This window comes from Chelonoidis abingdonii, chromosome 15, assembly GCF_003597395.2.
Source record: "Chelonoidis abingdonii isolate Lonesome George chromosome 15, CheloAbing_2.0, whole genome shotgun sequence".
NCBI classification, from domain to species: Eukaryota; Metazoa; Chordata; order Testudines; family Testudinidae; genus Chelonoidis; species Chelonoidis abingdonii.
This window is the reverse complement of record NC_133783.1, coordinates 28,821,096-28,846,755: the sequence shown is the minus strand read 5'-3', so window position 1 is coordinate 28,846,755 and position 25,660 is coordinate 28,821,096. Positions and strand designations below refer to the sequence as shown.

At 36.9% G+C, this 25,660-nt stretch overlaps 1 protein-coding gene across 1 annotated transcript in view; it reads right to left on the bottom strand.

Annotated features, from left to right (window-relative positions):
• The window catches only part of PCDH15 (protocadherin related 15), a 1,383,724-nt gene that overhangs the window by 38,506 nt on the left and 1,319,558 nt on the right, over positions 1–25,660 (bottom strand). The window contains exons 31-32 of the mRNA XM_075072657.1: positions 20,517–20,605; positions 5,649–5,825 (exon numbers count right to left, since the gene is read on the bottom strand). Of these exons, the coding sequence (XP_074928758.1) occupies positions 5,649–5,825; positions 20,517–20,605 (266 nt within the window). The remainder of the gene's footprint in view (positions 1–5,648; positions 5,826–20,516; positions 20,606–25,660) is intronic.

Sequence of the window (25,660 nt, the reverse complement as noted above, 5' to 3'; positions counted from 1 at the left end):
GAACTATGGAAACATGAACAGTGCTACCATAATACTACCTTGATATGGGAATAATGATTAATCATTCATTGATCCATCAATTCCTTCTAACCAAAGGTCTTGAGAATAATATTTTCATTAAGAAAGAATACTTTTTCCTGTTTTATTACTATGTTTTGTTAACATTCATAACTAAGTCTTTGGCCTGCTTTTAGATAATGTGTTTGTTTTTGGTAATTTAGCAAAAATAATTTACCCTTACCTAAACAGAATCTGCAATATGAATGTTGAAAATGGAAGCATAATGGAGACCAGAGCTCTAGTTCTTCATTTGCTCACTAGATGTCACTGGTGTATGGTAGATGTCCTCTGTGCTGATGAAGAATATGCAAGTATTCAGCTTTGCCAGCATTATACCTCTGGGAGACTTTAACACCGTCTCAGTTAAGATTCTGTTAACATTGTTTTTTACAAACCCTTATTTTAAGGGGTTCATAACTCAACCTACGCATTCACTACATGACATACTGCAGAAGGGCTCAGGTGGGTGGATTTTTTAAATGCAGGATATTTTTAAGGTGAATAGATAGAGAATTTTTTATAAATTACAATGCTTTTAGTGCGCTAATAAATAAAAAAATGTGTAATTAAAATATGCTGGTATTTTCAGTCCAAACAGTTTAAATGGTTTAATTGCTTTTTAGTCATTTGTGGAGGAAATAATTTGATGCAGTTGCTGCTATACTTAAGAATAACCTCAAACAGATTTTCTATACTTACTGTGCATTCCCAAGCAGCACACAGGCCAAGCCAGATCATATATTTAACCTTTATTGATTATGAGTTTTGAAGAAGACTGTGCAGTCCTCCTTTTTCATAAGTATTATAATGATTAGCGTATGTAAAAATCACGCATGGTTCAGAGAAATTCCTACTGTGCCCAACTGGCAATGAGCAGCATAGGCTAAAGTTTAAATTATAAACAAAATTCAAATTTTACTGTTTTTTGTTTCTGCAAGTCTAATCTTGTATGTTATTTGAACAGAACTGTTTGAGTGGAAATGTTTAAACGCAATCTGAAAAATTGCTATGGCAATACCACATCTGCTCTAGCCAATGACTCAGATGCTGAACTGCATTCAAGATACACTTGGTGCAGTTCAGGAGATGAGTATAATAGTGGTTTTATGTACCTTTAGGTATTTGCCCTCACCCACCAGTCTAACTCTGAGACTAGCTGGAGACTGCAGCAGTAGTGTAAGCTAGACAGCCTTGATGCTGCCCTAATTTGTGTCTAGCTGCCAATAGCCCTTAGGTCCATTTTGGCAACAAGAGATGACAGGATACCTCAATCACATCCTTCTTGTACAAACCATGCAGAGAGATAGTATAGGAATTGCTACTGTGGCTCTAAGTCACCTGAAAATTCATCACATATGGGGAATCTTTAGAGGACCAGATCTGCTGACACAAGGGTCAGGGTCATATCCCAATATTCATCAATAGACCCAATTAAAGATTCTTTTCTGAAATTGACAGGTAAAGGCGGGAAACTTCTATTAAAGCTCAAAATGTAGATTAAAGCCAGTGATCCAATTATGGATCATATACAGAATTACACTATATGTATTGTAAGTTAATGTTTAGTAAAGGCTCACTGAAGGACATCTGGAAGTATTTTCCCATACTCAAATAATAATTTTGTATGAATGCTAAAACTACAAATGGGCAAACTCCTGGGCTAAATAGGAACTGTTCTGAATGTTCTCCGTACCTCCTATATTAAAATATGAGCCTCTTCCATGAATGGGAAATACTGGGTTAAGCACACCCATCCCCAGTACCATCTCATAACCCCTACCACTGGCCAGCTCCATCTCTGTATTTAAATAGAGACTTGATGTGTTTCTCTGTTTCTGACTATTAGCCCCTGGCATCTGCTGTTTATTACACAGGGTTTCCTGCCACCAAGAATCTTCCTTCTGGTACTGAACTCCCTGTGATGACCATTCTTAGTGGGATGGGAAGGGGTGGTTATAAAACCTAGAAATCTCTTTCCAGTGGGAGGAGGACCACTAATGTTGCCTCTGAAGACATCTCACTTGTGCGGTGGGGAAGGATCACTGAATCTCCCTGTTAAAAGCCCAACTACGGGTAGGAAGGCTGCAGTTTTAGGGAAGGAGTTTCTCTAGATTTGAATAAGCATCTGAGCTTATCTGAACCAAATCTTTTGAGATTCACTTATCACTAGCTAAAACATAATGCTTCAGATTTCAAGTAATGAAACTCTTACTTCATTCATCTCTTTTACTTTACTATGATGATGCTCATTCACCTCTACCCCAAGCGCAGGAAAGCATTCTCTAGGATTTTGCTGATTTAAATTTTTAAAAGCTTTAAAAGAAAAAAAAATACACTGGCTATGGAGGCACATGAAGCCTTTTAATGAGGTTCCTTCCACAGCTAGTATTATCCTGTAGCAGTACAAACCAGGAAAGCTAATGCTTTTTATATGTTTGAAAATTTGCATTTTAACCTCTTCTCACTATACAGTACTGTATATCTAAGTCTGGACTACAAAATACATTTCTGTACTTTCAATGGACTTTGACATAAATATAGTAATTGCCCACATGCATGTGTATTGGTTCACTTTGTAGGTAGGTAGATTAAGGCAGGATCTTGCACTACCACATTTGGAATCCAAGTCTGAATTTAGGAACACTGGGCTACAAGGATCTACAAGGGTCATCACAATCATCATGATAGCTGGAGCACACACTATCTACAGGAAGTATGTTCAAACTGGTGTGCACTTGATAGAGCCATTCTCTAACTTCCCAAGACTCCCAACAACTTCACTGTCAAATGTGGTCATCTAGGATGAAAGAGTCAAGGGACAGCAGCAATAAAGAGTTTAGGGGCCTAAACTGTGGGACCCATTTAATTTGAATGAATCCCGTATGCAAATACCTCTCTATCCATAATGCAGGGGCAGATTGTTTGTGGACACAACTCCCATTGACTTTGCTGAGAGTTGAGTGCAACTGATGAAGTAATTGGGCCGTGGGTTCTTCTCAGGGGATTTGACAAGCACTCTTTTTATGGATACAGCAACTGATCTCTTCTGTACTTCCTCAGTGGACCTGTAACAAGCACCCACTGATTATTAAGGAGGTCAGCCTAATCCAGGTACTGTATGTAATCCCTCTATCCATCCATCATGCAACTATTTGCTTCACCCTGTCTGTTCTATCATCCATTTGCATCTATGGCACACATTAAATGGATTTAGAACTGGTTGATAGGTCTCGAAATGTAATTGTAAATGGGGAATCATCATTGTTGTGGCTCTTGCAGGATCCTGGGGGGGGGGACTGATTCTTGGCTTTGTGTTACACCTCTATCCTGATATAATGCAACCCGATATAACACGAATTTGGATATAACATGGCAAAGCAGCGCTCCGGGGGGAGGTGGGGCTGTGTGCTTCGGTGGATCAAAGCAAGTTCAATATAACGTGGTTTCACCTTTAATGCGGTAATATTTTTTGGCTCCCAAGGACAGCATTATATCGTGGTAGAGGTGTATTTAACACTTTTATAAACGATGAAACAAAACACAAAATCATCACTGATAAAGTTTGCAGATGACAAAAAAATTGGGGGAATGGTAAATAAAGAGGAGGACAGATCACAAATACAGAACAACTTTGGATTGCTTGCTTAACTGGGTGCAAGGAAACAATACGAGTTTCAGTATGACTAAACGTAAAGTCACAAATTCAGGAAGAAAGCAGGTTATACTTTGATGATGGGAGGCTCAATCTTGAGAAGCAGACTCAAAGAGATTTTGGAGTTGTGGTGAAAGATCAGCTGACTATGAGCTCCCAGTATGATGCTAAAAGGGCTAACAAGATACTTGGATCCATAAACAAGGTCATATCAAGTAGGAGTATAAAGATTATGTTACTTTTGGAGTTGGTATTGTTACAACTACTATCAGAATACTGTGCCCTGTTCTGGTGTCTGATGTTGAAAAACTGGAGAGGGTTCAGAGAAGAATGCTTAAAGAACTGGAAAACATGCTTTATAGTTAAAGTCTCAAGGAAATTATCAAAGAGAAGATTAAGGGGTGATTTGATCACCTCTATATTTACACAGAGAATAGAAATTAGATAATAGAGGGTTCTTCAACCTAGAAAAATCCTATGGCTGGATGCTGAAGCTTGACAGACTAGACTAGAAATAAGAGACAATATTTTAACAATCGGGGTAAATAACCACTGGAACAATTTACCAAGGGGCATGATGAATTCTGCACTGGAAATTTTAAAATCAAGATTAGATGTTTTTCTAGAAGATATACTCTAGTTCAGACAATAATTAATTTTGGAAAGTGCTCTGGCCTCTGCTATACAGGAGATCAGACTAGATGATCACACTGGTCTCTTCTGGCCTTATAATTTTTACCTGCATGGATTTAAGTGCCTCCACTGTAATTAATCCAGAAGAAAGCTTATGGTCATTTGCTTTTTAGATCTGTGATAGACACAGACTGCCTTATGCCGTCTTTGAATGCTCTGGTCTAATTCTCACTGTGGCAGAACCAAACACTCAGACAAAATGTAGGAAGAAGCAGCAGACAACAGTTTATCTGGAAAGACTAGGTAAGCCTTTTCCTTGCTTTCATACAAATACAAGGCTCATGGAAATACATTTGGAAACTAAGATAAAAATAATAGGTCTAAGAGGGTGATTTCTGCAGGTGGCAGAGAAGGAATTTATTTATTCATATACACATTTTGATTGAGCACAGTGCTTACAAAAAGTGACAGACTGACATCTCTGTAGAGTAAGGTACTCATTTAGTCCCATAAACTACCCCAGCCATTACCTAGAGATACCATGTCTAGAAGGGAGAAGATAGCTTCCATGCCATTCAGTCCTTGGTTTCTGAGACTACCAAAGGTAAGCCAATAGTTGTGGTGGTTTTTGTGATGCTGGCAAAATGTTCACCCACTTGGAAATGAATTAAGAACATGAAGGAATTGCCATAGTGTATTAGACTAGTAGATTTACTGCCATATTTTGTCTACAACATCAGCCAGTACCACCTTTAAAGGAAGGTGCATCAACCCTGTAGTGAGCAATAGTGCAAACTACCCAGAGGTGAAGTTCTTTCCTAACCCAATTAGTTAGTCGTTGGCTTCAGCCCTGAAGCATGAAGGTTTATAACCCCTATAATATTTTTAATCCTATGTAGATCCTATCCTAGACTGTGCATATTCTCACTACACATATAAATGTCTAGCCATTTAATATATGGCAATGACTTTCAGCCACTATCAATCTAGTCTTGGATTGCTCCCACCCACATAAAGGTGACCACTGGTTTCACTAGAGTAGAAAAGCTCCATGAGAATCCACTCCATAATAAGCTGCTCCATGAATCCATTGAAGGCGCAGGGTTTGTCTTTGTGGAATGAGCAGCAGGAGGCACCCACAAACATTACATTTTTCCAGAGATCTGTAAGAATCTTGGGAAGAATGGAATTGAAGGTTATGAATCAGCAGAAGTCCAAGGCACTGAAGGAAAATAAAGCTAGTGGGCTGCAAAACAGGCATCAAGAGTACAGACAACAGTGACAAATGATTTTAGATACTTACTTAAAAAGTTCATTCCTCATTATAGCTCGGTTTGTTTGAGGGTCAATTGCATAGACTATTAAGTCAGATTTGGAGTAATCCTCTTCTGAAAAGCCATCTCCAAATCTGCGGGCACCAATGGATTCTACCACAACCGTTGCACCAGGAATCTGATCTTGAACATAGCGTTCCAAAATCCTGAAAAGGAAATAGTCAGAAAGTTACAGTGATTTATTCATTCTAAAGAAGACTAACAAAAACCTGAACTGTAATCTAATAGACCAAAACACTGGCTTTGTAGGCTGCTAACCCTATGAGCCCCATTCATAAAATACCCATTCCAACATAACCTCTTAAATACTGACCTCCTAGGAAAAACTTAGCAATGTTAGGGGAAGTCACTGCACGCTGTTACTTTAAGTCTAGCTCTTTGTATTTATGATATAGTTTGAGTTTTAAATGACTCATGGGAAATTGCAACTGTATTTTACAAACAAAACTGTCAAGCTTTAGTGGAATTATATGGTTTCAGAACTCTTTAGTTCTCCCTTTACACTAGAGGGGTAGTAAATTCTCTCACACACAAAAAAAATATCCTCAACCATTTTCAGTGGAGTATATCATCTGGCCGTACAGTATGATATAACATATCAGGTACCAGTATACCTGCAACTTCTAAAGGTGTAAATAAACTTTACAACCATGGAGAGGCTGGAATATTGGTCTGACAGATTTACTACCAGAAAATAAAAATTATCTGTAAACAAATTTCAAAAATTATTCAGAAAGTGACAAAGGAGGACAGATAGCTGTTTCTAAATCACTTAACCTAAGTCCAAGATCTCAGGGAATAACAACAATAAACTACAGCAGATCTACTTTATTTTACTTCCAGAAAAAGGAGCAATCAATGCAAACTGCTGTATATAGTATATGTGTGGAGATTAATGGATGGAGGAGGCACACGTCAGAGCCCTCACGTCAGGGCCTTAGTGGGGCTCTGGGTGATCGCTACTTCCCACCACCCAACACAGATGTAATGAGGTTGAGTAGTGTCTGCAAAAGAGAAACTAAACAACTAATTATTCCTCAAGAAAGGCTTTTAATAAATTACGACTATAAAGGCAACACAGACAGAATAAGAAAAACAGAATTAAGGACCAGCACTGAGTGAGGATTAACACAAATGGCAAGTTATAAAGGAGGCAAGCACAAGTACAAGTGATATTATGCATTAACTACCTATTTTTATAAGTACACATACAAAAGGCAAATAATATTGAAAATAGTCACAAGCACATGGGACGCCACTATTACTGATTGCTTAGCAATTTCATATGTATTGTAACCACCCTCAAGAAATACAATTCTATATGCAATACGAATACATTGATTAACTATATTTTACTAACCTTAACCTACCTATAACCTTATATAACAAGTTATAAACTTTATTGACTTTTATGATAAACTTGATGGTAACTTATACTGAAGACAGGCACAGTGACTTGCAAAGCTATTATGATTTATAAACTACTAGCTTCACCAGCGCTGTACCTGCTTCCAGCAAGGCACAAAACATATACAGTTACTGTATATCGATTAACTATTGACTACTACTATTTTTAAACAACTTAAACAATTTACTAATATACTTAAACTACAGTATTAATACACATTTAAGATTAACTAGCTCAAGCACAATTAGACCTCTTCAGTCCGAAACCTTACCCTGTGTTCTTCCAAAGATACATTATCTTTCAGTCAGTTGTTTCCTGTACTGGCCAGGCACAGATAGTTGGTGAAGCACAAGTCCCTTTGGTTCATGGAGTGTATGTGAGCCTGACAAAGAGTGATCTCTTAAGTCAACACACACACAAAACACTTGCGTCTTTACACCTTATTTATACGGTATTTGCTGGCCGTGTTTCAAAACAGGTCAACCAATGAAGGTGGCCATATGTTTCAGTGTGGTATTTAAAGTTGTTTTGAACTTATGAACTGTGCACCTGTGCTCAGCTCATCTCTTCTCTATGCAGCTAATTGTGGTCAATTGGCTAGACTCAAAAATGCTTAAGTTAGCTTAAAGAGGTATTTGGTTTCAGAGCAGAGTAACCACAAGTCTGTATCTATCTTTACAGAGTTTCCTTTTCAGTTTATGAAGTTTCCTAGCTAGATTATGCATATACTTGCAGGATTTAACTGTACTCGCTTCTTACAATTTCCAGTAGTTTTAGGCCTAACACTGCTTAACCTGACACTACTTGACAAGGCTTATGCACGTTAATCACAATATGGTAGTACACTCAATGAAATATCAACTTGAATATCAATGTGTTAATAGACAAGAAAAATAAGATTAATAAGAAACGCACTAGACTACAGAAGATAACATTTACTGACCATTTTACTGATTCTTGATGGTGACTCTTTCACTAATTTTAATATTTAATACATTTCTTTTTTCTGTGTGTTATTGAATGTAGGTCTTGCTAAGTTGCAAATCAGCGTTTGCAGAAGTTCTCACACAGAATAATACTTTACTTATGCAAGAAGTCCCATTGGCAGTATCAATAACTGACTTCAGTGGGACTACTTGAATCAGTAAGGATTACTGGATGTGAGCAAGGGTTTGAGAATCATGTACTGAGAAAACAAACAACTTTATTTTGTCATATTTTTCTGAAGTTTTCTACATAAAATTATCCATCTTGGAAAAGGCCTGAAATATTTGTTATTACTCCTAAATACTCCTGAAAAACATATTTATGAAGGTTTGTAGAGTTTCCCCTGAAACAAGAAAGAAGCAGAGCTCATACCTACCCTGAGCAGAAATACCTAAGGCATTGCTGTAGGACACAGTAAAAGGAGGAGGAAAAGAATAATCTAAGAAACTAAAATAAAATGAATGTAAAAATAGTAAATATACATGATGTTGACATAATGAGTATCATATTACAGGAATTTATATAGATTTATCCTATCCCAAAAGAAGCATAGAACAAGCTTTAGAAAGGATAATATCAGTATAGAAGTGAAAGTATTGTGGTTCGACTTAGCCAGTATATGGTATGTACCTTTCCTTGATCATGTAACAAAAGTCTATAATGCAATTACAGTCTTAACTTTGCATTCCCTTATGTTTATATGCTTAGCTACATAACCAAGATGTTTGCATAACCACTGATTTTTGAATGGAAATACTACATATAAAAATGTTAATTCCATGTAGCTAGTGTATTATACTATATTTAAAGAATCATTTCAATGGAAATGAAGCATAATGAAGCAATATATAGGCTTGTAAAATTGCCTAAATGAGCAAAACTGAGGCACAGCTACAAAAGCCATACAAGTGAAGTATACTCTAAGGCCAATTCTTCAAAGGAATGCAAGAGTGAAGCATAATGTGTACATGGAGTCAGATTGAGGGGTCTTCATGCAGGGCTTAGGGAATGATGCTTATATTCCCATGTGAGCAATATAAATCTTAATATATGCATTAAGAAAAAAATGTTTTCTTCCTTTGTACAGTCTGCATGTGGTGTCCCGGCTCTCTTTAAGCCTTCCTGGTGATACCACACGGGAAGTGTTCTCCAGATGAATTTTGGAGCAGGTCTACAAAGTGAACAGGCCCCAACAACTTTTAGGGATTCATATACATTGATGAGAGAAAAATAAAAATTTGGACTATGAGTGACTGAAATCCTTCACTTTAAAAACACATTCAGGAAAATATGTGGCGTTGTGCAATAGATGGCCCGGAAATACAAAAATGGAAGAGGTTTGCCGAACAAAATTGCTAATATAGTACTAGAACTTGCGTAGGGCATTTAGGACTGATCAAACTTGTGTCAAGATAGATACTTTCATTGGTTCAAATAACTGGAAACCTTCTGCTTCTGTTTTTCCCTGATAAACCATTACCACATGTATTCAGCAGAGAAAAGTAACGCTGAAAGAGCAATACTGCTAAGTCATAATTTTAAAAGATTATTGACTTCTGTTAATTTCTAAGACTCCTCTGTCCTTCTCTTTGTGAAAATGCCAAAATACACCGGAGTGATAGTGTTGTTGTAAGTTTCTGAAAAGCAAAACCCTGTAAGATATAGTTTCTAATCTAGCAGCATGTGTATACTCTGAGCTGGCAAATGTGGCTAGACACAACGCAGAGTCCAAAACCAACCAAAAATTAGCAGGTATGGACTGGAAGCTCGTTCCTGTTAAGTACAATGGCAACTGATTGGCTTCAAACAAACAAGCACTCATTGACTACTGTGAGTATTAAATCTGCTCTGTTCCTACCTATGACACACTACTTGGCAGCTGGAGCTGCAACCCTGCCTAATTAACTACATACCTAATTAATGCTCTTTTAGGGCAATTTTGGTCTGGTAAAAATTGCGACAGTGTAAGACTAAAAACCACAGGTAACTATAAAAAATCCAAAATATTACATGACTACAGAGTGAATAAAAGAAACCCCGATTTTCTTTAAAACATTGCCCAAAGGTTTTCTTTCTTGCATGGACCAGTCATTGTACCCGGCTCAAAAAGATCTAGAAATGTTCATACATATTTTCATTATGTATGTCATGAATTCTGAACTCATCAGTGCTAAAATCAAACCAGTTTCTCATAGACAGTTACATTTACCAGCACTTAGTTTTAGTCAATTTTCTGTCTTCCTACTGATTATGTTTTTGACATCCCTGTTAAGGTTGCAATGGTTAGTATTACCAGAACTTTATAATACTATGCATTTATTCTCAAGAATTCATGGCAGCTGTTCAAATTTACCCAGATTCTCAATCCCATTATGGAGCAGCTGTTTAAAACATTATCGGAATCGAAGAATAAATAACATAATAGTGTTTGACTATGATAAATACTTACACTACAGACAACTGACTTTGATTGATGTTGCAAGAAACACAGTACATGTGAATTACAATAATAATTATACTTTTAGGATAAAGGCAATTTATTATATATATAAAATAGAACATTATGATGATCCAATGAAAAACAAAATAGCACACATTAAAGATTGCAAAGTAGCATTTAAAGAAAATACTCTTGAAAGGTGTGCAAATCTCTGGAGCGTATTTCAAAAGTAATTCAAGTTTACATTTGGTACTAAAACACTGCAGTAAGCTATCCCTTGGCAGCTTATTTTCAGCACAAAGGACTCTCTTCTTTCACAATATTTTAGAAACAAACATGAAAAGACACATTTAGCAAATAATAATAAAGTTTGTAATTAGAGATAATGTATTAGTTAAAATTAATTTAAAGTGAAGTTCTAATTTGATAATTGACTGCAGCATTTGTACCTTCTTCTCAACAGATCTGCCCCCTGCATATGTTTAGATTCCTATCTGCTGAGTAAGTAAAAAAAAAAAATAGTTTTTACTACCTTAACTCTTACAGCTCTGCACAGTCAACAGAGAACAGTGAGCAGGATTCTCTTCCTTCTTGTGCATCTTCATCAGAATTGTTTACCAAATTCCAATCAATTATACTTGTGCAAATGAAGATGACCAGAGATTTGTACCTGTGCCATTGAGGGCATAATTTGGCCTGAAAAAATTTATTATAGGTATGCAGAAAGGGAAGATTCCTCCTTGAATCTCATATACCAGAGTAAGTTTTCAGGGCTGACAATTAGGGGGAAAAACCATTTTGACTCAGACACTGAGCATATTTGACATAAGAATAACGGACACACAATGAATAATAGAACTCTGTGATGCCATTCTTGCATTGGTACTTATCAGAGAATAACTGTACTTTAAAGGGATACTGTCAACTTGAAAGCTTGACCTCAGAGGGGTCCCTTTAAACTGTACTTTAAAGGGATACTGTCAACTTGAAAGCTTGCCAATTTAAATAATTGTTCTGTACAAAAGATTATTGTTGTATCACGTACAATAATGTATCTACGCAAAAAGGTTGCATTGAATCAATTTAATATGCATATTTATAAATATTTTATAGAGATTTTGTAAAGACCAACTGGTAGAATATAATACTTTATATAGGGGAATGACAATCATTTGGAGACAGTTTACATAAAATTAGCCTTCCTTATAGCTGATTGAAGTTTCTTTTCTTCTCTTTGTGCTCCTGCTTTCTAGGTGGCCCACTATCATGCTGTCTTTGGAACCTTTTTTTATTGTAATATGTTATTTCTGACGCCAAGGAAGAGGCATTATGTTCCATTCACCCAAAGAGCAATACACATACATCTCTACTTCAGCCAAACAGGCCTATCCGAGATCTCAGCAGGAAGATCCTTTTTTACTGCTGTTGTAAGCAGTTTAAAAATGTAGTTCAAGCAGTTTAGAGCTCTATCTGAAAAGGCACAACAGGACTGCATTGTATAATGCTATTTTTTCCCCAAGGAACTGAGGGGAAAACACATTCACGTAATGACTCCCTCTATTATTTTTAGATCTAGGAGCCACTAGTGGAGGACAAAACATAGACAGACCATTACTATCCAGGTAGGAGTTGCATATGAAAGCTAGGAAAGAAAAAGGCAGCCTGGAAAGTAGGATGTAAGGACAACATAAAGTACTGCTTAAAACTAATGGAAGGAAGGAATCAGAGTACAGCAAATGAACAAGATTCTCTTTTTTCTTTCTCTTCATAAGACTGCTGAGGTTGTGCAGAGATTAAAGGAATATGGTAATTAGTGGGCTCAGCCGATAGTTTATTCAACTATAGATGATACACCATACTGTTTGTTTTACATATTACCTGAAAGACTACTCAGTAACTAGATGACAAGTTTGATGAATGAAGGCTTTTTTGAGGTAGGACAGTGAACCTGAGAAAAGGTAGGAGACTGAAGAATTAATGTTTATTACCTGGTATAGTAAAAAAAAATAACTGGAGAGGTAGAGATAGCTAAACATTTGATTGTTCCACAGAGACACCTGGTGATCTGGAGCATTGGTAAAGAAGTTAAGTTGAATAGTTGTTAATGCTGTGCTAACTGATAATAGTGGCTAATGGTGGGCTCAGGGAAAATAATTTCTGTAGAGAGTCCAGTGGATCATAGTCCTAATTTAGTTATAATGGAAAATGATCATCTATCAAGAACTAAGACAGCAGAGTTTCCCTGTTAAGAAACTGATGAGTTTAAATGATTTAGAGTGCTGTACAAAAAGCAGCTGCACAACAAATGAAGCCAATAAAAAAACAACAACACTCCTTCACTTTCCACTGATTCATGAAAAGAAAAAAAAAAAGCCTTGCACAGGAGGGCTAAAAGGTGTTTTTGGCAAGGAGAACTGGTATTTCTTGATAAGTTTCTTTAAGCAGGCTCAGTGAAATAATGCATGTCAGAATTTGCTGGAAGATTTTCAGCAAGCTGCCAAGGATTTTGGAACTCTAGCTAATGTATGTGTGTCATTTTGATAAAGGAGTAGGATTTCAAAGATATTAACTCTTTTCCAATTAAATTAAAAATAAATGAACATTCTAAGAAAGAATTGTTATGCACATGGACACAGATAAAATAAAAGTCACAGGCACTCTTACTGTTTGGTTTGTCATGCATTCCTGTCAGTTGTCCCTTTTACATGATACCTGGTGACCTCCACAATAAGATTACTCTGTCTTTACCAGCAATAAACATCACAAGGAAAAACATTTAATTTCTGAAATATTTCGGTGATATAACTACAGTGTTTTTCAGCTCAGGTATTATCAAGGAGGAAGTTGCAGTTGTTTACAGAGGTATGAAGAGGGAAAAAAATTGACCTATATTTTCAATATCCATAGTGTACTGTAGGATGACTGAGAAGGAAAGGTGTCACTGAGAATTTGACATTTCTTATACAGGGATCGGATTTTCTGTGCTACAAAGCACAACAGATGGTCCTATGAGAAAAGGTGGGAGTCAATTTTAAATGTCATGCTGACTACCATGGTTAAAATACTGAAGTTTTATATTCTTAAATGCAGGCTCAATATATTTTGGAGAACCAGACACATGTTTTTATACGTGGAGTTTATAACAAAAAGTGCTTGTTCACTTTTATATTCCACTGGAAATTTAAGTATGACATTTTCTAATCCTTGAATTTCTCTGGCCACTTTCAAGCCCATGACAGACAATCTTACATGCTCTAATCCTGTAATAGCTTATAACACCTAACCCCCACTTGCTGATTTATCACATTTCATTTTAGTACTGAGATCCTTTAGTACAGAAAATGGAATTAGCACTTAACAGACTCTTTTCATTTGTGTTTGCAGTGTTGTTGCATCCCTGTTGGTCCCAAGATACAATAGAGAGACAAGGTGGGTGAGGTAATATCTTTTACTGGACCAACTTCTATTGGTGAAAGAAATAAGCTTTCCAGTTATATAGAGCGCTCCTCAAAAGCTTGTCTCTTTCACCAACAGAATTTGGTTCAGTAAAAGAGATTACCTGACTCACCTTGCCTCTCTTTTCATTTGTGTCACCGTCATCATCTTCAGTGGGTTATTTGCAGTCATGTACCATCTACATATCTCTGACACATTATTTTCCAAACTATGGCTTAGTAAGAACTGCTAGACTGTATTTGTGGTTTGTTTTATTTATTTAATTTTTCCAAACACAACCTTCCAATTTACTTAGCTGGTATCTGTAATATCTTTTATTTGCAAACATTCAGATGAACAGGTTTTATTTGCAGGAAGCAAGAACTGTGAATAATAGCACATTTATGAAAATGTGTTGACCACAAATGATCTTAAAACTGTTTTGACAAGCTGTATTGATTATTCATACAACAGATTTTTGGAAAAAATTAAGTATGCCTATGAATAATCTATGACCAGAAAATGGATTATTGCTGTTTCTACAAACTTAGGACATCCAGTTAGGGAAGAGATGCAAGATCATTTGCCTTAGGTGACTAATAATACAGCACAAATAGCAAATACACCAGCCAAGTCTGCTACCTTTTGTTCAGATACAGATATTTCCATCCTTGTCTTCTTCCTAATCTGAAGCTATTCCTCATTCCTTTCTTCTTCTTCTTCATTTTCTTGTTCTCTTTAGTCAGCCAACCAGCGACCAACCCAAGCCGCACACGAGTTCTGAGTTACAAGCTGCAGCTCTCAGCCTCTCCCAGCCTGCATTCTGGCCAGCAGCCACCAGCCCAATAAGCCAGCCTCCTCTTGCTCTTAACTCCTTGACTTTATACAAGGCCAGCCTACCCCTGCCCAGCTGGGCTTCATCTGCAGTCGGGCTTCATCCACCCCTGGCTCTCCTCCAGGTACAGCCTACAAGATTAAGAGGCTCTCTTTAACGTGCTTGCGCCCTGTATGGAGTGGAGACCCCATCATAGGAAACTAGAATAAATATTATATACACCTAACTAACCCAGATTGCTATCCAAATGTGTATGATAAAAATGTAACTCAAAACATCACATCATTCTAAAAGAGTTGAAATATTGCTCCAATTTTGCAAACTTTTGAGGAGTTCAAAGCAGGCACATTCTGGCAAACAGAAATAGTTACAAGTTTTTAAAAAAGTTTTAATTTTTAGCCACTCCACACATTATTTTGTCTTGGGTAAAATGACTTAGGGTCTGTAAAATTGGGGTACAAGTCTCATGAGAATTTGCTTTCACATGACATTTCTAGTACATCCTAGCTGCAAGTAGCACAAAATCAGCCTCCCTCAAGGGTTTTTAGCTAAAACCGGGAAGTGCAGAGCCACGAGTCACATATTCCTTTATAGACTGTACTCTATTCATAAAGAGACATAGTGCATATTTTAAATAAATATGAAAATAGTTCCTAATTCTGCTCCCTGACTCCAAAAAGAGATTTATTCTGAAGAAGGGAGCACACATCAATTTCTCCAATAAAGCAAAACCCATTTTTTCTCTGTCAGCACTGCTGAAGCAGACCTAGCTGGACCCACCCCAAACAGCCTTCATTGAAGTGGGTGAATGAAATGGGGAGTTTGACATTGATGTGTAGACTAGGGGACATTGACAGCTGGTTGATGAAATTGAAGTAGTCAGGGGAAGTCTGTGGTGTTTATTGAATGACTTTACAGGATCATGGCACTATCTGAAAATGTCAGCTAGTAGTACTTTGCTTATCTCTTTCTAATAAGCCAATACTTTAAAGCAAAATGAACATAGAACAGAAATTTTAATTCTATGTATAGAATATTATTTTATTCCAGCCACTGACCATCTATACAAGGTACATCTGAGGTCTGGTTGAGTTAACTGTTCTCATTTGAAAGAACAACAACATATATTTCTTAATAGGTTGTAGCCACTTTAAATGTTACTTTATTCTGACAATCTCTACCACTGTCAAAGTTACTAAATATCCAACTTTCCCAATGACTAAATAGTTGCAGTTGTCATCAGAGGTTAGATTTTTGGATCTTTCAGTTTTAACATTTTTATTTAGTGTAACTTTAGTGCAAACGAGAGCTGGGCAAATCCTCTGTAGAACATAATTTATTTGATGACTGTAGCTCTTTTTTCTGTTCATGAATTATACGCCAATGCTCTATTTTTTATTAATTTGTTCTTTATTGAAATTGTTCAGAAAACACTCCAGGCAAAAATATTTCAACTTATGGGTGGTTCACAGACTATTTGCATTCACTATTTCTTTGATTATTCATTATTTGTTATGTGTAGCATTTGATGGGTTATATAAATCACATTTAGCTTTTACATCCTGATTGAATGATTAAAGCTTTTATAAACAGCAGGAGGAAAATCAAAGGAATTTCAAGAAGACCAGGCAAATATATTTCTGGCTGAAACTTTCAGACAAATATATATTTGTATGAGCATTCTTGAGACTTAAAGTTTCTGCAAATATTTTTCCTAACTAAAATAGTCAAATCTAAAGACATATTTAGAAAATGAATAAAAAGTGTTTACTTGTGAATGCTGCTAAACAAATTAAGAGTTTTATCTGAACACGTTTTCCATAACAACTTTTTCCAGAATTCATGCAATTCTAATATAAATTGATAAACATTATAAACTGCTTTCACTGAGACAAATTATCATTAAGGACAGGACTGTTACATTTGCAGTGTACTAATTTTCTGGCAGATGTTTGACTGAAGGTAAAATCTCATCTGAGTTCATTTGAGACATAATTCATCATTACATATATTCAAAAGAATCAACCACAGTACATCTGGACTCTTTCGGTAAGAGTCTCACATATGCTCCAAATCCTTTATGCCACATAAAAGGAGTGGAAAAACATAAAGGAGCGATGAATATCCCCATGGCCGTAACAACAAAGAACGTGGCCTCCTCCGAACATATGTCCGGGGCCCCTTACCGAAAAACTCAACGGCATATTTCGATGACTTTGCCGCGTCTGAGATCACAATATTCCAAGTGTGAGCTCCACATGGTACATACAAGGCACGGTCATTTATTTCTAGCATGCGGGCTTGAACTCCTTTATTCTTTCCTCTCATATTTGCGCCGTTATCATAAGCTTGGCCTCTCATGTCAGCAATGTCTATTCCTAAGTTGTTTGCCTTTTCAAGAAACGCTTCCAATAAGCCCTCGCCAGTTGTATCATGAACATTAAGAAAACCAACAAATGCTTCACGAGATATTGACACCATCTTCACCGTGCATACAACAAAGCGAACACCACAGACCATCTGTTCTTCATGTACACGTCGGGAGTACAGTCCAAATAACTGAATAATATTTTGCTTTTTAGCTGCGCTATGTTGGCCTCTTGAATGTTACTGGCAACAAGTGAATCAGCTCGTTTTGGATCTGTGGACTGAGTACTGAACATGTGTCTCTGCCTTCTTAATCCTCTGTAAAAGTTCACTGAGGACAGTATATACTTTGCAAGCAATAAACAGTTCCCAAAAATTGCCATTCGAAGGATTGCCGAGCTTTTCATTACTCCTCGAAATGCCAACTTTCTTTCGGACAAGAAAATAACGACATCACCATGCGTTTGAAACATTCTCCAGAAATCTCTTTCTTCAGAAAGCCTGCAATTCAATTGGTCAATAGATGTATGGTTTACTATAGCTGACCGAAGGTCAAACCATTTCACCATACAGTCGTATGACCTTTGCCTGTTTCATGCTGCTGAAGTCTTTTTGACAGTGCTTTCCAAAGCAGATGTTCCACGACGTAGCGGTATGTTCACCAGTGCCAAATAATTTACAACAAAAACAAAAAATGGCATCTTCTGAACTGAGTACATTAACCACGAACATCTTATTTTCTCGCCATTTGCCATGGTTCGATAGAAATGAGTACTTGTGAATCTCCGTCTTCCTCGTTAAATGGAAATTCGTAACTTCATTCTGCTGCGGTGGGCCATGTGCAACATCACACACTTGCCTGTCCGATATTATAGACAGCAATCTCCTGGATCATCAGTCAGTGGTTCAGATTCAGATACTTCTTCCGCAGCAGCTGGAATATCTGTCACAGTTTGGTTTGGTATAACAACTGGCTTCACCTTCACTCATTGATAACAACTCTGGATACTTCTGGATACGATTCGTCGCTGCCTAGCGGCTGTCATATTCATGTGCCTGTACCTGTACATTGTATCTGACGCAAAATACATTGACAACTTTGGAATTTTCTCAAGTTCCTTCTCGGCATCTTTGCTGCCTTTCGTTTACTAGCTCCGCTCTTTTTATATTCTTCTCTTAGACATCACAAAGCACGCTTCTGCGTTGGAAACGATAAAAAACTAAACAACCAAATTAATAACATTTATCCGCCGACCGCCATTATGAACGCAAATACACATTCTTTGAATGGGTCCAACTAAAATTCAAAACTGACCGACAGACAACTGATGTAGCCAATAGCATTATCATGTATCATAATGACTTCACAGTTTTGTCAGTAAAACCGACATGGATTGTGCAAAAGCGTCAATAAATGTCACTTATCTAGTTATATCTTACATTTTTTTTGCCACTTTTAGGGGCCCCCTTCCTTGCGGGGCCCCCTCCGGTTGAAGGGTACGGAGGGCGCTCGCTACACCTCTGACTATCCCAGATCAAGCTGGAGAAGAATGACCTCAGCCACAGGACTGATGAAGATGGCCAAAAACTGTCTTTTGATGACCTTCTCATAAGCCTTGTAGAGGCACACCAAGGTGCCCCTGGGACTAGGAGGAGAATGTTTGGGGTGGGGCTGCAGCGCATAGCATTGCTGAGGTTTTAAGCATTGCTGCCACCCATAGACAGCTGTGGGAAGGTTCCTATAACTTAGGAAGCCACCCAGAGTTGTGTAAATTACACTAACTGCCACGATACCATGAACAGTCCAGAATTGGGAGGGCTCAAAGATGGCTTAAAGCCAGTTTGGCCTGCCCCATTCCTTTGGGTTGTAAGTTCTGTGATGTGCTTCTTAGAGACATAGCACAAAATCTCACCTTTCATCCTCGAAATCATCATCCCATTTGAGTAAAGCTGGAGCCCAGGGCATCTATACATTATTCATCTTGTAAAAAGAAGATATTACTGCGTGGCACACCATGATAAACACAACTTGAAACCTTAGCAAAGGAGAGACAAATAATACCCATACCTATAATTGAAAGGTAATTGAAGGATAAGCTCTTTATCTCTGTAGACAATGCCAAAAACTGCCACTTTTTTGAAGGAAAGTTCCTACTGTTAGGCAGGCAGATGTCTATTTCTGTTATTCATAAATCTGGGAGATAGAGTCACTGTGAGTATAGACCATTGCCTAGACCATTTAAGTAGTGTTTTTGGCATTAGAATCTAGCAGCTGAACTATACCTGGTTCAAAACAGAATAGAGGAAGGGGAAAAACCCCACATCCTCATGAGTAACCACATTTTTTTTTCCAGGACAGAGGAAAGAAGAGGTATTATGGGGATGATGCTCTTCCTTTTCAGTGGACTAGCTCATCATTACTCCTAATGCATCTCATTCTTCAAGGGGAGTAAGATTACAATGATAGCCAAGATAGACTGAAACTCCTGCAATCTGCTGAATATCCTGCCTCACTGCCTTAAAGAACTGACAGAACAGCAAAAGCTAAAAAAGGGAATATCTCCTTTAGCAATTTCTGTCATAAATAAGCCAAACATCTTTCGTTCCTGATCTCATGAGAGAAACTAAACTGGAAGTTGAAATATTTTCTCTCTTATTTAGATTAATTTATGATTGCATTGCTGAAGAGACAGAGTGAAGCAATTTCTTCTTGACTTAAGAGAAACTAACCATGAAATCCTCACCCTTCTGGAGATTACTGTATGTTTGGAATATGAAGTATATTAACATATACTTCATATTCCAAAAATACTTACAAAAATGATTTTGGACAGTTTCCAATATAGCAAAAATCTTCAGTTTTGTCACAAAGCATTAAGTGTTTCAATTATTATCTTCTTCTCCACTATATATGGCTAATGTCTTTGCATGATACCTTGTAAATAAAATAAAAAATCACTTACCATTAACAATGTCTTTATCATTGTATAAAAATTTTAATAATAATGCAAGTCGAATATTGATCACATGACAAAAAATTGTGGGCCAAAATTCTAACCTGAGTTGCATCCATGCAATCCAACTCAAGTGAATGTTGATGTCAATGAGGTTGCACAGATATAAATGAGAGGAAAATGTTATAAGACACAGGTCTTTCTTTTTCACCCAGGACTTTTTGAATTACATAGATGTGCCTTAAGATATTCAGTGTTAGATCTTTTTGCACTACTGTCTTTCCAAATACTTCTTTTCTTACTGTCATTCAATAAAACCTTTATGCAACATCAGCGAATAGTGACTAACACTTGCTGAACCTAAAACCAAACACAGTGAACTGGTATTTATATATTAAATAAATGCATTACCCTATAAGTTGATCTTTGTTTTGTTCCACAACAGTGGGAGGAACATTAGAAACGATGACTTGCATATCCAACTGATTGACCACAGAGACCTGAAAACACAAGAATGAAATACAGTTGGTCTTTTCATGCATAACATTCTCCCAATTCAAAAACAGGATAATTGTTTTCCTGTCTTCAAAGCCGTGCCCTGTTGTAATGATTTTGCATTTCAATCCAAAAATAAGTAAATTGGGAAGCCTTGCTTCACTTAGTAGCCAAAACAGTAGGGCAAGGACTTAACTAAAAATGAGATGTTGATTTTGAGGGGATTTTAAGCTGGCTTTATTTCCAGTTTAATGCATTATGGGTACTTCAACTGCCATATTGTTTAAATTTCTTTAATAGCAATGCAGATTTTAGATTAATTAAAATAAATTAACAATATTTTGTTACTAAACTATAACAGCTTGTCACAATTCTGATTGCATTATTGTAGATAAAGTCCCCAATAATGTTTTTATTTTCATGTTTAGTTCTATTTTGTTAGTTTCTTCCAAAGGGGTCTAAAAATATAAGTAACACACATGTATATTCCCTTATCTTGCATATCTGACCTCTTCTCTCTTAATACACAGGTCAGAAAATAACATGTACTGTCAACCTTTAAAAAAAATATTTATAACAAATTAGTAAATGTGAGTGAAATCCTGGCCCCATATTGATGCCAATGGCAAAACTCTCATTGACTTAAATGGGGCCAGGATTCCATTTCCTAACTACTCATCCTGCAGAATGAATTTCCCTGGATAGTACTGAAATCCAGTAAAAAAACCCATATACCCCTCCTGTATCCAGGTGCCATTTTAAAGAGCCACCAAATACACGATACCACCTATGTGCACCAAGTGAGCACACTAAAAAGTCTAACTTTTTTTGCACTCATTCTGATCCAGTTTCCTCAAGATCTTTTCAGAAAGATATTGAAGAAAAGACCATTACATCTCTCCCTGTTTGAAATTTCTTGAAGCATGACTTCATGCTCTCCTCTCTCTTTTGCATTTTATCTGCATTAACTCCTTTCCTTTTCATTTCAAGAACAGTCAGCCTCCTCATCACTAAGAAGGAAGAATGAAATCTATAAAAGTAAGTTGAGATTGGGAAATCAGCTTTCTTCTCTTAAACAGAGTTTTAACCAAATCAGAAGCACCATGATTGAAAGTTCTCTGGAGCTCCCAAAATAATACATCACATCATTAAGCCACTGAACTGGCAAACCAGAAGTTTAAATTTTGATGATGTTTGAAAAGTGTACTATTCTCTTAGGCTATAAAAAGAGCAGTTGCTCCCAGTCTTTACAGAGAAAGTAACATCTGAAATCTTTATTAAAAGTTGGAGAATGTCCATAAGGAGATTACAGTAACTACTGTGCCCTCCATCACCTCTCTGTGAAGGATTCTGTAGCCAGCCAAGATTTGGAAAGTAGGACAACATTAAGCATAAGAAATTTAAAAATCAGACTATTCTTTGTTTTCAAAGAATAAAGACGCCCCTTGATTTTCACAAATGAAGTTTGAGCCATGTAAGCACTTTGGCAAACATGCTTGAATATCATTTCATATCAAATATGATCTGCCAGCTTTGAAATTTAATTCAACTTAAAATATTTAAATGTTCTTGAAATGTCATCAGATGCACTGATCTGTATGCACACTCCTGTATAAGAAAAAAATAAATTTAAAGAACTCACCATAAAATTCAGGATCATTTAAGTAAATGAAACTCTAAAGCAATGAACAGCTTAGTAGAATTAATTGCATTAGTCAGTTAAAGCAGTTACTCCCTAAGTATTTAATGAGTACTTCATAAATATAGTTCTTAAAAAAGAAGCAGCCACTTCACCATAAGTTCTCTATGGGTCATAAGTTATGATTATTGTATCTATGTATATGAATTGTACACAAGATGTTCAAGCCATAGTACTGTAACAAATGTAAATATCCAAACCCAGATCAGAGGACCAAAAAGTTAAGATTCCCACAATAACATTAGCACACCCCCCCCAAGCATATCAAGATTTCCATCACTACATTATTAAACGTAGGCCTAAATATGGGCAGGAGGTACACATGGGTAAATTCTCACCTTTGCAGATGCTATTGGGACAAATCATTGCCTCCAATTCCACCAGAAGAGAGAGGAAAAACTTGCAGGGGACCAGGGTAAGCATGCATGGAAAATGGGAGGGCCACACTAGTCCTTTTTCACCCAACTCAGAGGAGACTTTCCTAGGCAGTGTCCCAAGGAACCAGGCTCCACAAGTGAGGACTGAAGCACCATTTTTCCTCCCTCTCAACCAACCCTGAAGGGACTTCCTGAGTAAATGCATCTGAAATTTATTCAGCTGTCCTATCTGCAGTGTGAACCTTCTGAAAAGGGAGTGGAGAGTGTGGAAATTACTGAAGATGCCACCAAATAATTAGAGCTTGTAAACAAACATTTTTACTTTAATAAAATCATCAGTGTGCACACACCATAACTGAATAACGATGTGATCTCATCAATGTAACCTTTGTGCTTCCTCATCCTCCTCTTCCCTGTAATTACTTATTCTCACTTGTTGTGACACGTTTAGACTGTAAGATTCTTGGGGACAGGAAGCCTGTCTTTCTATTTTTCCTGTACAGCATCTAGCACACTTTTGGGCAGTGTATTAACAATTACATTAGTTTTTTGTTTTTTGTTTTTAAAAACTATGTTAAAAGAACATTGAGATGGAAAAGTAAAGCACTCAAAAGACTAGGAAATGCCAGGAGTAAAACTGTCAGTGGAAACTTAATTCAACCTCCTTCATTATAATACAGGTTTTTAATTACACACAATCAAATACTATTTTTTCCACCATATCCCTGCCTTATTCAGTGCACAGAATGGATAATACTTACTGAATAGCCTGCTCCAGGAAGTATACTAAAGTCCTTGTAACTGCCAGTCTATATGGAAGGTGCTGATCCAATAGTGATGGGCAGTAATACAAAATCCTAAACCACAAGATAGCTATTCATTTTTATCTTCATCATTCAGTGTGTGTTCTCACGTCTTATTTACTGCATACCATTTACATTCCACAGTTAGTGGTTCCCAAACAATGAATTATATTCACAATAATCCTGCAAGGTAGGGAAATATCTCCATTTTACAGATGGCGATCTGAGACACCAAGTGATTAAAGCCAAAACACTCAATTTTCCACTAATTTTGGGTGTCCAACTTGATTCATAGATTCCAGTGTCAGAAGGGACCATAGTTTGACCTTCTGTACACCATCATCCATGGAAACTCCGCAATATTTAGAAAATAACTTTTGAAAAACCTTCAATCTGGATTTTAAAATAGCCAGTAAAGGAGAAACTACTACACCCTTTAATAAATTGTTTCAATGGATTATTACTCCCACTGTTAAAAATTTGCACCTTATTTCCTGTTTGAATTTGTCTAATTTCAACTTCCAGCCTTTGGATAAGTTTATACCTTTCTAGACTAGATGGAAAAGCCCTTTATCAAATATTTTGTTTCTCATGTTGGTACTTATAGACTAATCAAATCACCCCTTAACTTTCTCTTTGTTAAACTAAATAGACTGAGCTCTTAGAGTCTATAAGCCATGCTTTCTAACCCTTTATTCATTCTTGTGGTTCTGAATCCTCTCCAGTTTAACAAATCCTTGAACTGTGGACACAGTATTACAGCAGCAGTCGCATCAATGCCAAAGAGGCAAAATAACTTCTCCATTACTACTCGAGATCCCCGTTTATGCATCTAAGGATAGCATTAACCCTTTTGGACACAGTGTCACACTGGGAGCTCATGTTCATCCACCATAAACCTCAAAGCTTTTTTCTGTCACTGCTTCCCAGTACACAGGCACCCATTGGGCTCACATTCACTTTTAGTCATTAAAATGCACAGTGTGCGCTTTTCAGCTTACCAAGTTATCCAGATCACTCTATGCCAGTGACCTGTCTTCATTTTTTATCATTCCCCTAGTTTGCGTGTCATCTGCAAACTTTATTAGTGATGATTTTATGTTTTCTTCCTGATGTTTGATTAAAATGCTAAATAGTGTAGGGCCAAGAAACAGTCCCTGCAGGACTCCACTAGAAACACACCTGCTCAGTGATGATGCCCCAGTTACAATTACATGTTGAGACTTATCTGCTAGCCATCTTTTAATCCTTTTAATGCATGCTATGTTAATTTTATATCACTCTAGTTATTTAATCAAAATGTTGTACCAAGTCAAATGACTTGTAGAAGTGGTAAGTATATTATATCATCACTATTACCTCTGTCAAGCAAATTGTAATCTAATTTTTTTAAAAAGTATCAATGTTAAACTTAGTTTAACAGGCTGTATTTTCCATAAACTCATGCTGATTATATGACTCTGCTTTAACTGTTTGAAAATTGAATCCCTTATCAGCCATTCAACTATCTTGCCTGGGATCAATGTCAAACCGACAGGCCTGTAATTACCCAGGTTACCTTGTTTACCCTTTTTAAACTGAGAAACCCATACTATACCATAGTACTTAGCATTTTATAGTACTTTATATTTTCCAAGCACAGCTCCCAATGACTTTAGTTCCAGATGTAAACTCAGTCCCCAAGCACTCTAAGCTGAGCACCCAGAAAATGAGGAACACACAACAGCCAGCTATGAAATTTTTTATTTGAATGAGTTAACTAGCATCACATAGGGACTTTGTGAGAGAGGCAGAGACAGAATCCAAGTCTCTGGGGCAGCATTCAGCTGTCTAAATCACGAAAACAACAGTGCTCTTTCTGCGGTCCATTACTCACTCTCTACACAGCATCAACTTTTGCAACAACTGAGGTGGGGTCCTGCAAACAACATTTTCATTCACTACACAGCCCTGATTCATTTCCCTGAACATTGTCCATCCTGTGAACTAAATGAGGCAGGAGTTCTGTGGAAAGAATAGCTTGCAATCATTTAATAAAAGACTATGGCCACGTCTACACTACGGGATAAAATCAAATTTGCTAAAATCGGTTTTATAAAACCGATATTATAATTTCGATTTCATGCGGCCACACTAGGCACAGTAATTCGGCGTTGTGCGTCCATGCTCCGAGGCTAACGT